The sequence below is a fragment of the Lampris incognitus genome, chromosome 3 (genome assembly GCF_029633865.1).
Source record: "Lampris incognitus isolate fLamInc1 chromosome 3, fLamInc1.hap2, whole genome shotgun sequence".
Classification (NCBI taxonomy): domain Eukaryota; kingdom Metazoa; phylum Chordata; class Actinopteri; order Lampriformes; family Lampridae; genus Lampris; species Lampris incognitus.
In genome coordinates this window covers 65,514,297-65,527,646 of record NC_079213.1, presented here as the reverse complement: position 1 = coordinate 65,527,646, position 13,350 = coordinate 65,514,297, and the positions used below count along the sequence as shown (strand labels likewise).

Sequence of the window (13,350 nt, the reverse complement as noted above, 5' to 3'; positions counted from 1 at the left end):
GTGGTATTGTATGAGGAAGTCAGGAGTTGCAGAGAAGTATGTAGGAGTGGTGCAGGATACGTATGAGGGAAGTGTGACAATGGTGAGGTGTGCGGTTGGAATGACAGATGGGTTCAAGGTGGAGGTCGGATTACATCAAGGATCGGCTCTGAGCCCTTTCTTGTTTGCAATGGTGATGGACAGGTTGACGGACAAGATCAGGCAGGAGTCTCCATGGACAATGATGTTCGCGGATGACATTGTGATCTGTAGCGAGAGTAAGGTGCAGGTTGAGGAGAGCCTGGAGAGGTGGAGGTATGCACTGGAGAGAAGAGGAATGAAAGTCAGTAGGAGCAAGATGGAATACCTATGCGTGAATGAGAGAGAGGACAGTGGAAGGGTCAGGATGCAAGGAGTGGAGGTGACAAAGGCATTTGAGTTTAAATACTTGGGGTCAACTGTCCAAAGTAACGGGGAGTGCAGTAGAGAGGTGAAAAAGAGAGTGCAGGCAGGTTGGAGTGGGTGGAGAAGTGTGTCAGGAGTGATTTGCGACAGAAGGGTATCAGCAAGAGTTAAAGGGAAAGTTTACAAGATGGTTGTGAGACCAGCTATGTTATATGGTTTGGAGACAGTGGCACTGATGAAAAGACAGGAGGCGGAGCTGGAGGTGGCAGAGTTCAAGATGCTAAGATTTTCACTGGGAGTAACGAAGAAGGACAGGATTAGGAACGATTATATTAGAGGGACCGCTCAGGTTGGACAGTTTGGAGACAAAGCAAGAGAGGCAAGATTGAGATGGCTTGGACATGTGTGGAGGAGAGATGCTGAGTATATTGGGAGAAGGATGCTGAATATGGAGCTGCCAGGGAAGAGGAGAAGAGGAAGGCCAAAGAGGAGGTTTATGGATGTGGTGAGGGAAGACATGCAGGTGGTTGGTGTGACAGAGGAAGACGCAGAAGACAGGAAGAAATGGAAACGGATGATCCGCTGTGGCGACCCCTAACGGGAGCAGCCGAAAGTAGTAGTAGATATATTGTGGGAGTGCAGGAATGAGGAGATGGAGAGATCGAGTCAAGTCAATTTCGTTTACTCGCCACACAAAACAACACCGATACAGCACAATCTCTCATGGCAACCAGCTAACCGCTAGGCTGCTGAAAACATGGATCCACCCTGGAAACTCCAAGCAGTGCCTACGTCAGCACTCTGAATGTCTGCCTTTAAGGAGCAGCAGCCCCTGGTGACTCTACCCTCAATTGTATATCGCCTCTATATATATATATATATATGCATTACATTATTTGCTACATGTTCAAAAAGGAGTAGGAGGAAGTATACATTTATTTTTCCTACCCCTTATCACCTACTCTTAAGTTAATTCAGCTACTATACATTACAAAAAAAAAATATATATATATATATAACAAAAAATATGACAATTCCTACCAGAGTAGGAGTAAACAAGTTTTTGAGGTACACATTTCAGTTTTCCAATGATTAAGACATGTACTTTGAATGTAAATAAGATGCCAAGGAGCATTAAAAAAAAAGTATCAAACTAGAGCTTGCTTATCAAAAAAAAATTTCTGAGGGAGGATCCCCCTACAGAAGTCCAGGCTAAGCCCCGAATGTCCTCACATCCTGGACACGCCCCTGTTTATTGGCTACCGGCTGTAGACACACAAAAACATTTTTTTAAAATTTAAATCTGCTTTGCAATTACAAATAAGCCATTCTTTATTACCCCCCATTAGATGATATACATATGATGACCTTTATTAGATGTTATATTTTAACTGTCTGCTCTTTCAGCGGTGCTCCAGCCCCACTCTATTAGATGATATATGTTATCTTGTTATATTTTAAATGTATGCTTTTCAACAGTGCCCTGGCCCTTAAAGTCCTTGCTTCTATTCAAAATGAGCCCGTCTCCCCCATTGGTTGTAATGATTTTGAAGTTATTTTTTAAATGTTTCCTGTCCTCCCATTGGTTGCTGTGCACTGTAAATAGGGTCATGGTGTAGGGCAGTGTGGTATTTATTGGCTGTGATTGTTCTTTGTTGTTTAACCACCTTGGCAGCTGATGACTGCATGGCGCATGACACAGGCTTGTTCTGCTATGAAGTAAAGTTTATTCCTACATCTATCTTATATATATGTGTGTGTGTGTGTGTGTGTGTGTGTCTCCCCGCCTGCCACCCAATGACTGCTGGGATAGGCTCCAGCATCCCCGCGACCCTGAGAGCAGAAGCGGTTTGGATAATGGATGGATGGATGGAAAGTCTCATCTTATCTCATCAGCCGCTTCTCCGTGGTCAGGTCGTGGTGGCAGCAAGCTAAGTAGGGCACTCAAGACAAATCCCAAGGCGTTCCCAGTCCAGATTAGACATGTAGTCCCTCCAGCGAGTTCAGGGTCTACCCCAGGGTCTCCTCCCAGTTGGATGTGCCTGGAAAACCTCCAAAGGAAGGCACCCAGGAGGCATCCTAATCAGATGCCCGAACCACCTCAACTGGCTCCTTTCGACGCGAAGGAGCAGCAGCTCTACTCTTGAGCTCCCTCCAAATGTATGGGAAATGACCAAAAAACAAATAAATAAATTATTTATATATATATAAAACAACCCAGACATCACTTGGTGTCACCTGAAGGAAAATTCAAGTAAAAAACACGGGAGATAAGACTTTAATGGTTAACACAACTCTTCATCATCCCTATAGCTCTTGAAAATCAGTCCTTTGTACTTCTTGAACTGTGGAATGTCTGTACTTTGTTTGAGTTCCATGCTCAAATTATTCCACAATTTTATCCCACAGATTGAAATGCCCATACTCTTGAAAGTTGTTCAAATGCATAATTTCTTGAAGTTTAATTTCCCTCTCAAATTATATTCCCCTTCACTGGGAATATTTTTTGTCTCTGTAGTATATTTTTTCTTGCTTTGAACATTATTTGTGCTGTGTTAAATTCTACGAAATCCCTGAACTTCAAGCCATTTGACTTTAACATTGCTTGTTGGGGTGTTCACAATATCTTACATTATTAACTATCCTTATGGCTCTTTTTTGTAAGCACACATAATGGTTGTAGGTTGTTTTTTTTTTTTTAGGTGTTACCCCATACCTCAACACAGTAGGTCAGATATGGTAAAATAAATGAAGAATACAAGAGTGGGCAATGATTTATGATCCAGAATGTGACTTGCTTTTCTCATGACTGCAATGCTCCTTGCCACCTTTTCACACATATGTTATGTGAGGTTTCCAGCAGATTTTATGGTCAAGTATCACACCTTGAAATTTTTCTTAAACTCGTTCTAGTTGGATATTGTCTATCACCGCTTTTACTTTGGTATTTAGTGTGAATGCCGGGCATTCACACTATTGCTTTGCAGTTCTTTATTTATTTTTCTTCTGCCCATTTTTTGACACTTTGTAGCTCCTTCATACTTTTAGTTACTGAAACCATTCTACTATAAAAATGTTCAACTTATTAAGGACATCATTGCTCCCCTTTCAGATTTTTCATACCTTTTGAACTTTTTGAAATATTCAACTTTTTTCAGCCATTTTTTGAATGGGAGTCAATGGGGGACTTTTGCAACCTTTCCACCTCTTTTACTCCTTCATACTTTTAGCCACTGAAACCATTCAGGTATCAAAATGTTCATCTCTTTAAGCCCATTAAGGGTCACATTTCGGGTTTTTTTTTTCTTTTTTCTTACTACTGCTACTTTTGGCTGCTCCCATTAGGGGTCGCCACAGCGGATCATCCGTTTCCAGCTCTTCCTGTCCTCTGCATCTTCCTCTGTCACACCAGCCACCTGCATATCCTCCCTCACCACATCCATAAACCCCCTCTTTAGCCTTCCTTTCTTCTTCCCTGGCAGCTCCATATTCAGCATCCTTCTCCCAATATACCCAGCATCTCTCCTCCACACATGTCCAACCCATCTCAAGTCTTGCCTCTCTTGCTTTGTCTCCAAACCGTCCAACCTGAGCGGTCCCTCTAATATACTCGTTCCTAATCCTGTCCTTCATCACTCCCAATGAAAATCTTAGCGTCTTCAACTCTGCCACCTCCAGCTCCACCTCCTGTCTTTTCATCAGTACCATGGTCTCCAAACCATATAACATAGCTGGTCTCACAACTATCTTGTTAACCTTCCTTTTAACTCTTACTGGTACCCATCCATCCATCCATTATCCAAACTGCTTATCCTGCTCTCAGGGTCGTGGAGATGCTGGAGCCTATCCCAGCAGTCATTGGGCATCAGGCGGGTAGACACCCTGGACAGGCCACCAGTCCATCACAAGGCCCTTGCTGGTAACCTTTTGTCACAAATCACTACCGACACTCTTCTCTACCCACTCCACCCTGCCTGCACTCTCTTCTTCACCTCTCTTCTTCACTCCCCATTACTTTGGACAGTTGACCTGAAGTATTTAAACTCATCCACCTTCATCACCTCTACCCCTTGCATCCTCACCATTCCACTGTCCTCCCTTGCAAAAAGGGGGGGGGGAAAAGAAAACAAATAGGCACATTACGTCAGCATATATTTTCAGATTTATCAAAAAACAAAATACAGGCCATATCAACAAAAATACCACTTTCTCCATTTCCATCTTTGCAAATGAAGAAAAACACTTGCCCAGGTCTGTACAACTCACACTTGTCCCAACACATACTAATCATATTAATGAGGGCGAAAGGGCAAAACTGACAGCTGTTCAATATTATGAAATGCCATGTCATGTGGGACAGAATCAGGGTCAGGGAGTTGAATTGAAACAAGTGCACATTTCAACAAACTCAGGGGCACTTTCTGTCTAAGTTAAATTGCTCACTGTTACCAATGATACTGTGGTTGATGGATTTTGTGCTCACTGAAAATAATTTTAAACCAACACTGTCAAATGAGCAAAGTCGCACTGTACAGAAAAATCTCATGTAATATACATTAACCCTCAGCAAACGTATTCATGTTCGTTTAACAACCCTTAAGGAAGTACATACAGGTGGGCCAATTTTTCAAAACCATCATGTTGTCAATTTACTTTTGCAATTGGTTCAAGGGGTGACTACTTCAAAACTACATCTGTAATCAATGGGCCCTGCTAAGTGACAAGCCTGAAAAACTATCACCGCAAAGCTAGACAATGGCATACAAAGTCTTCCATACCAGTCCAGAGAAATCTTTATGTAAGGTCCATATTACAATTTGTGGAGATAACTCATCATCCTGTGTCTCCTGAGGTTTAGAAAGGAGACTAAATGCAGGTTTGGATAATCCTGCAAAGAAACAAGGTCCAACTGCAGCCCATTGACCAGTCCTCCTTTATGAACGACCCTTCATCTTCTTGCGTACAGACTTGCCTGGGCGCTTCTGAGTGAGGGAAAAGTTAAAACAATGGTCAGTATTCGGTTTTCGCCCACATGATAAAACTCAATCTCTTACCTAAAAGTTCAACTTACATCAAAACCACAGAATTCAATGTTGGAAGTGTGTTAGCCGCATATGTGTGAGTAACTTACATTCTGTTTTGCTCCTTTGCCTTTCTTCCCTCCTTTGCCTTTCCCATGGGCCACCTTGGCACGAAACCCTGAAACGTCATTGTGGCTCTCCTTGGTGTTCCACTTGGTCCCACTTTTCTTACCACCAAAGCCAAACTTCTGATCCTTGTATTTTCTCTTAGCATTAGGGCTGTATATGGCAGTTTAATCCAGAGTTAGTGAAAATACAACAGCATTTAAACAATGATGATGATATTAAAAAGTAATATCACAAAGCAAAGCAGAATAATTATGAAAGCGGATTAAGAGACCTTACCCCTTCTTGTTCATCCCTTTCTTCGGTGCCTGACCAGATCCTTTAGCATTTTTCTGGTCTCCATCCAAGAAATCCAGCTTGTCTGTCATCCCTAGAAGTGGCAATGATCATAATTATAAACCTGAAACATATCTCAAGTACACTCCAGTAAAAGGTTGTGAACAAGGGAGCATGTAAATTTTTTTTTAAAAAAACCCTCTAAAATACAGTTTACACATCAAGTGTAAGTAGCCGTTATAATATTCCACTTTGAGCAAGTCCAACTACCCCAGTACCACGTTTGTGAGGCAAGCCTGTACACAGAAAATGTTTGATCAGGTCCAAATAAGGCTGCTTTGCTGCCTACTGCCACTTTTCCAAATTGGTAGCTATAAATGTATGCCTGAGGTAACGTCAAAGATGTGAGATCTGAACATTCAAAAAAAGGTCCATTCTGATACTAACATAACTGCCACTGAGTCAAACACAGTAAAAACTGTTAGAACCAACCTTTCTGGTACTTCTTCACAGCCGTCATCATGGCCTTCTTCTCTTTCTGTCTCCTCTGGATAACCTCTACTTGGACCTGGTACACAGTGAATTTTGATTTGCATAAATTACACATGTAAAATTAATATTAGTCTGTGCTTCTCTGCCTTCATGTATTTTTCTTCCAAACTCCATATATCAAGGGGATTCTCTGCAAGTAGGGGCCCAGTAAAACATCTAATTGGTTATATATGCACAAGGACTATTAGAAAGTTGTTAACCTAATATGATAATGAGAGACGTGGGTAAGAGTGAAATTTGATGGAGTTGCTGGTCTGGAGTTAGTTTTTCACTAATATTTTGATATTGTATTCAGGAGTAGAGAAGCAGATCTGCAAATCTGCACATAAGGGAAGCTTTGTCCCAGGGGTTAGAAGATATTTTTTTATAAAAGAGGACCATGTTGGGAACACTCACGCAATTGGTTTGAAGGGCAACAACCACCTGGGTGATTTTGCTTCCCTTTCTCTAATTCTTCCCTGCCATTCAACAATAAATATTATAGAATAAAATAGGAAATACCATAGAAGTAACCTGAAAGAAATGAGGTACCAACCTTTTTGCCAAACTTCCTCTGTTCTCGCAGTTTTTTGGCCTTTTCTATCTTCTCCATTACCGTCTGTTTCTTAATCAGTTTTTGCCTGATCTGGACAAAGTGACAAAAAAGTAATTTCACATATAAAACTGTTAATAATAAAAGGTCACAAAAACACACATCCACCCAAGCAACCATGTTTTCAATAGATTGCAGATTAGGTGTGAACAGAAATGACAGCTCTGAAAGAACTCCACTATTCACAATACCACAGGCCTTGCAGAATCTGGGTATAACTATGCCAGACACAAAACCCATTTGTACACTACTCTTGTCCAGACACACAGATGACACTCCTCTAAAAGTGGAAATTTTATATATTTATACAATTAGGGTTGGGGTTCAATAGCATTTTATCGAATCTGAATCCAGTATTGAATAAGCGTATTGAACCCAAACCATCGAATCCCATTTCAAACATTTTTGGTAAATTATAGGTGAAGACGTACCCACATGACATCGTCTCCTGTTGAATCCAAAGTATATATTTGATTACCTTTAATACTCTGTGTGATACTCTATGGTTTTATTATGCCATGGCAACTGATGTCAGTTGTAGAAAAAGGTCTGGATTTTGGGCAAAAAATTAAAGAGATTTGTTTAACTCAGAGCTTATTGAATTTGGATATTTCATCAACCCAGAACTGGTTCCAAAACAGAACTGGCTATTGAACCCCAACCCTATTTACAATACTATAATACTTATGTGTCCTAAAATTCCAAAACTCCCAACTGGATAGTTGTTTATTTAACAGGTATACAAAAAGTCAAGTCAGTTTTATTTGTATAAGCCTAAATCATAATTTGTCCCAAAGGGCTAGATTTCTCATGGTGTTTTTCTCCCTGCTAATATACAAACATGTGATAATATTGTGACCCCCTAATCTTTGTGAATCATTCCAGCCACTAGTTAGTAACTGATTTACCAATGTTATTATCATATCTGGTAAAAGCATATCTGTATCATCTTTGCAAGGAAAAAAACAAAGCAAAACAAGCACTTGTAACAAATAAACTGCTTACTTTTTGCATGTGCTGGTCTGACTTGGCCATTTCTGCAAAGTAATCCTCTGGCCTCTTGGTGGCTATGTTGAGCTTTTTTAGGCGAGGCAAAGCCCCCAGAACTGTAGCTTGGGCTTGACTGTAGCTGCAAATTATCAAAGATAATAGGAAGGTGTTGAGTGATCACGTGTGGCTGACGTGCCCTCTGCAGCATCTGACACGTTATGATAAATGAAAAATATTCATGTGAAACCAGGAGCAAACCACTTTCCATGTATCAAACAGCAATAGTAAAGACAAACAGTAACAGTAAAGTGAAGACTGAAGTTGTGATATTATCAGTATAACATTCAAAAGAAATACCAAAGCATAATCTCTTCAGCATACTTGGAAACAACATAATACATATACATGAACGAATATAACACACTTAATGAAAACATCCTTGCAATGAAACTAATAGTGTTTATATCAATTACACTGCTGGGGTCTCGATGTTAACTGAAGATTCATCAGTACCAAACTAGACAATTGGGACTCTAAATACACACCAAATTACAACCACTCACAAATACATCTCCCTCTGGAAATCATCCTCTGCATTGATTTCTCCACTTGTGGCACTGGGTAGCTTCCCCTCAGCTTTGGCAACGATGTCTTCAGCTGGCAGGTTGGTCAGGTCCAGCCTCTCTACCCATGGAAGGGTCTTCCGTAAGTCAGCAAGGCATTGTTTCAAACCCTCCTACATGTTCAAATATTTTGAAAGCAGTGATCAATTAAAATGCAATCTATGTTAACTAATGCTGATGAAAGTATATTGAAATATAATTATTTCCAGGGCTGGACAGTATTTCTACACTGCAGCGTACACATGTGCGATAGTCACACTGCAAGAGGCCAAAGAAGAGCAACATGGATGTGATGAGGGAGGACATGCAGGTGGCTGGCATGGCAGAGGAACATGCAAAGGACAGGAAGAGATGGAAACGGATGATCTGCTGTGGCAACCGCTAACGGGATCAGCCAAAAGTAGTAATAGAATGTACACATGTGCGATGTCACTGCAAAGGATGCAATGTAAAGCAAATTGGGCCCATCAGTCACAAGACAGCTTGATAGAACATTTAAGAGGCCTGTAGTTCTATTTGTGTTATTTAAAAACTCATAAAACTGACGTACAGCTGTTGTAACTGTCACGTTAATTCTCTCAAGTGATTTGCGGCCATTAGCCTAATGTAATATTGTAGAGAACATATGAAGCTTCCTGTATTCTCCAGAATCCCTCCTAGATCCCATCCTTTGACTTTCACAGACCAGCTCCCTTCTTAAGGGGTAAGCAACGCGTTTAATACGCTGTGCTGATCATGAACCATCCTCGATTGACGAGTATTGATTGAATACAAAGATTATATGTTGCGTCATCCGGAATACTGAACAGCTGCTTTATGCCCTCCTTAAAAATCACACCAAATCATTGCTGGAGTGACGGACTTATCTTCAAATTGAGCTATTCAATTTGAAACCAGCATAACTGGTAGACTTGTGTAACTCATATTAATCGCAATGTCATTTCCCCAATACTGTTCAGCCCTAATTACTTCCCATACTAAGAACAGTAAACTCACCACATTGTTGATGAATTGTTGTGGTTCAACGTCCACGACGTTCAACCCAGGTTTCAGTATCCCTTTCGCGAAGGCTTCTTGAAGCTAAGTACAAAACAAGTCAATACTGAATATTCACTCAAACTATTCCCTTGTTTAACACATATACGATTACTGCCGGGAGTTTGAAACTCAAAGGTCGTTAGCTGGCTTTGCTTTCGTTAACTCGTCAACAGCACGCCGACTGGTTAGCATTGGCAAATGTTAGCGCTTACCTCTTCGTCTGATAATTCACTATCTTCCTCCTCTGACTCGTATGCCATCTGTGCCTCCTCTTCTGCGACCTCCACAGTCATGTTACTAACGATCGTAAAGTCCGGCTGTATGGCCTTGATGCATTAGAGATCACGAAATGTGAGCGCCCGTCTGGCGTCGGGTATTCACATGGGTGTTTCACGTGGGAAGGAAGGGGTAAACGTTTCACCAATAATGTCCTCCGGTGAAACAACGCGAAGGAAACAAAGGTTCCCCCCCCCAAAAAACACTATAGCGTTAATATTGATGTCATTAACCTCGCAGAAGTTTTAACAGGATTTAAATTCAGTCTTTGCATATAAGTAATAACTATCATTGGAAAACCTAGTAACACGTTTTTTTCCCAATGGAATTCCCGGTTTTCCATGAAGGAAAAAAAAGCCTTTCCGTAGTGTGAGAGAACGATGCAAATTATTTCCTCTGATGAAGAGGCCAGGATTTAACGTTGTACCAATTCAGCAAGTATAGAACAAGCATTTAAAAATAAATTTTCATTGACAAATCTACTACAATATTATATTTTCTGACACATATGGCAAAATATATATTCCAGTTAATGACGAAAGACTTTGTGACCATCTCCTAAAATTTTGATACAGCATAAGATAAAGAATGCTACATCAAATAATTTACATCATATCATGGCAAAATTAGTAACTCTATGTTGTCTGTTATGCTGTAAAGAAATAAAAGCAATCGCCATTGAAACCATCTTTATTTGGGTTTTGCTTATGTACTGAAATAACAAAAAAGTCATTGTGATGCTTGCCTTCTCTTGCTCTCTATCATTTTTTTTAAATGTGTATGCCACCAGTTGCCATACCTGATATCAGTCTTACAAGACTTTTTTTTCTTTTTACAACCACGAGGGACACCAATCTTAAAATATGATGCCATATGGCCCAAATTGGGCAGTGGTAGGCAAATGTGAGCTTGTCATTGCAGTCACTGGTTCATATGCCAGCTACAGGAATATCTGGGTGATCGTTCCCCTTGTCAGTAACCAACTGAATGTGAGGAAGAAAAGAAGAAAGGTCCAAGGCACTCCTCTGGCAAAAAGTTTAAGGGCGTTTATTCAGATAGCTATGTTACGGTGAAATTCTAAAAAAAGTTACTACCCACGCGTAGCGACACAAACAGCTGTCTTCAGGGTGCAACCCTCAGCACACAGTTTCCTCTTTAGTGGATACAAAATGATTTGCAAACACCTGGAGCAGAATGCTAATGAACTCATAGGTGACAGGTGCAAGGTATGACCACTAGATGGCTATACAAAATGCATAGAAGGAAGAAAAAAATGAGAAAATAAAAAACTGATGTACAGGCAAGACAGAAAATAATAATACCCATCTAGAGCAACGTAGACACCAGACCACAGGCATCAGAACAACTACAAAAAAGGAGTGAAATCAATTCATTCATTTACCAAATACAGGCCACAACATAACCAGGACTAAATACATTTGTAGTAGTTCTGGTGCCTGTGGTCTGGTGCCTGTTGTTATTGTTTCTCTCATGTTGTCTGTCCACCAATTTTTTCTATTGTGTTCTCATTTTTTGTCTTCCTTCTATACTTTTTGTACGTCATCTAGTAGTCACAGTTTGTATTTGTCACCTGTGATTTCATTGGCTTTCTATTCCGGGTGTTTGCAATTATTTTGTATCTACTAAAGGGGAAAGTGTGTGCTGAGGGTTACACCCTGAAAGGGTTGTACGTGCCGCTACACGTGGGTAGTAACCCAGCTACTATTTTAACATGCACAAGTATTGTCTCTGTTTTTAAGAATTTCACCATGAAATAACCATCTGAATAAAGGCTTTTTTTTCTTTTCTTTTTTTAGTCAGAAGAGTGCCTTGGACCATTCTTCATTTTTAACTTTTGTGCTCCCTACCAAAGAGCACCGTCATCTCACTTGTTGAACACTCCGGACCTTTTCTTTCTGAATGTGAAGAAGCTTGGTGCAGAAAAAGGTGTTCCAAGTTCAGTAGTGAAGTAATACTTGGGGTAGTATTGGTCGAGGATCAATGACCACACCAGGTTATAGAACTCAGGTTTAATCGTGGCTCAGTAGGCAGACGTAATAACCATACATGGTAGTGGTGTAACCATAATAACAGTCCGGGTAGTACATAACACCTAGTGTAGTTCCAGTGGATATACATGGCGTTATATCACTACATCCCCCCTGTTTAGTTTTCAATTTTTACAGTATCAAAATACTCCAGAACATTCCAATGTGGTACAATCATTGATCAGCATTGTACAGTCATTACACAGAGGTTGCCTTCTCTTTTTTTTTTTAGACAACACTCAGAATTGTCCATCTCAAAAAACAATAAACATATTCAGAGCCCTCCTTTTGTGTGTGATTGTCTCTACTAATAGTCCTTGTAGTGAGCTGGTTTGGAAACAGCTCTTCCATATCTTGTGCGTACTGTCTTGTGTGTTTCACAGGTTTGGCTGGAAGAAGTTCCAGCTGCATGAGTGTCCCGTTGAGGTTCTGTGAAGCGGGTTCTTGAGCTCCTCAGTGCATGGGGGTGGTGAATTTCCTGCAGGCGGCTCCTGCCACGTCTGAGTTTGTTCCCATTTGATGTTTGCACAATGTAGCTCCTTGGCTCATCGCACTTTTGTATGACGGTGGCTGGATACCAAGTCCCTTTTTCCTTGTTTAGGACAGATACGTGCTGTCCGGGACCGAGTGGAGGTAGTTCTCTGCCGCTGCTGCGGTCATGATGTTCCTTCATGTTTGCTGTTCTCTGCTCCAGGTGGAGTCGGTTTTCCTCCTTGCCTGGGTCCCCTCGACTCGGCAGCAGGGTGGTGACTGGCCTTCCGAAGATCAGTTCTGCTGGTGATGGTAGTTTACTGTCGATGGGTGTTGCTCTGACCTGTTTCTCGGGAGAGAAGTTTATCATTGCAACAGTGAGCATCTCTGGATCCTCGACTTCTGCCTCTATTCCGTCAATGCGCTCGTCCAGCTCGACGTTGCTGTTGTTCTCAGGGTTGGGTAGTCGGCTGAGTGTGTCTGCCAGGACCATCTGGTTTCCTGGTCTATACGTGACCTCGTAGTTGTATCCTTGTGTTTTTATCAGCATTCGCTGAAGCCGTGGCGGGGCAGCATGCAGTGGCTTTGTGCATATGGTAACGAGGGGTTTGTGGTCTGTAACTACAATGAATGACTTCCCATACAGGTAGGTATGGTATCGCTGCATTCCATAGACTATTGCCAGCATTTCTCGCTCTATGTTGCTGTACCTGGATTGGCAGTCGTCCAGTGTCTTTGAGCCAAAAGCTATGGGTATTTTCTTCTGCACTAATGCCACGCCCAGTCCTTTCTGTGATGCATCAACCTCAAGTGTCAGAGGTGTGCTTGGATCATAGTACTTCAGGCAGTCATGTTCGTTGATAACTGATTTCAGGTCCTCAAAGCTCTTTTGGTGGTCAGTGTCCCATGTCCAAGGCATGTCACTTTTCAGCAGCACCCTCAGTGTGTGTGCT

General features: G+C 41.3%; 1 protein-coding gene across 1 annotated transcript; it reads right to left on the bottom strand.

Moving 5' to 3' along the window:
* Window positions 1–4,528: 4,528 nt before the first annotated feature.
* On the bottom strand, window positions 4,529–10,001 carry LOC130110259 (probable rRNA-processing protein EBP2). The gene is made up of 9 exons (XM_056277298.1): window positions 9,815–10,001; window positions 9,561–9,644; window positions 8,505–8,677; window positions 7,957–8,080; window positions 6,895–6,984; window positions 6,300–6,375; window positions 5,811–5,901; window positions 5,516–5,684; window positions 4,529–5,366 (listed from the first exon to the last, which is right to left on the bottom strand). The coding sequence occupies exons 1-9, from the start codon at window positions 9,893–9,895 to the stop codon at window positions 5,319–5,321; spliced, it is 936 nt and encodes a 311-aa protein (XP_056133273.1). The 5' UTR covers window positions 9,896–10,001; the 3' UTR covers window positions 4,529–5,318.
* Between the last annotated feature and the right edge of the window lie 3,349 nt (window positions 10,002–13,350).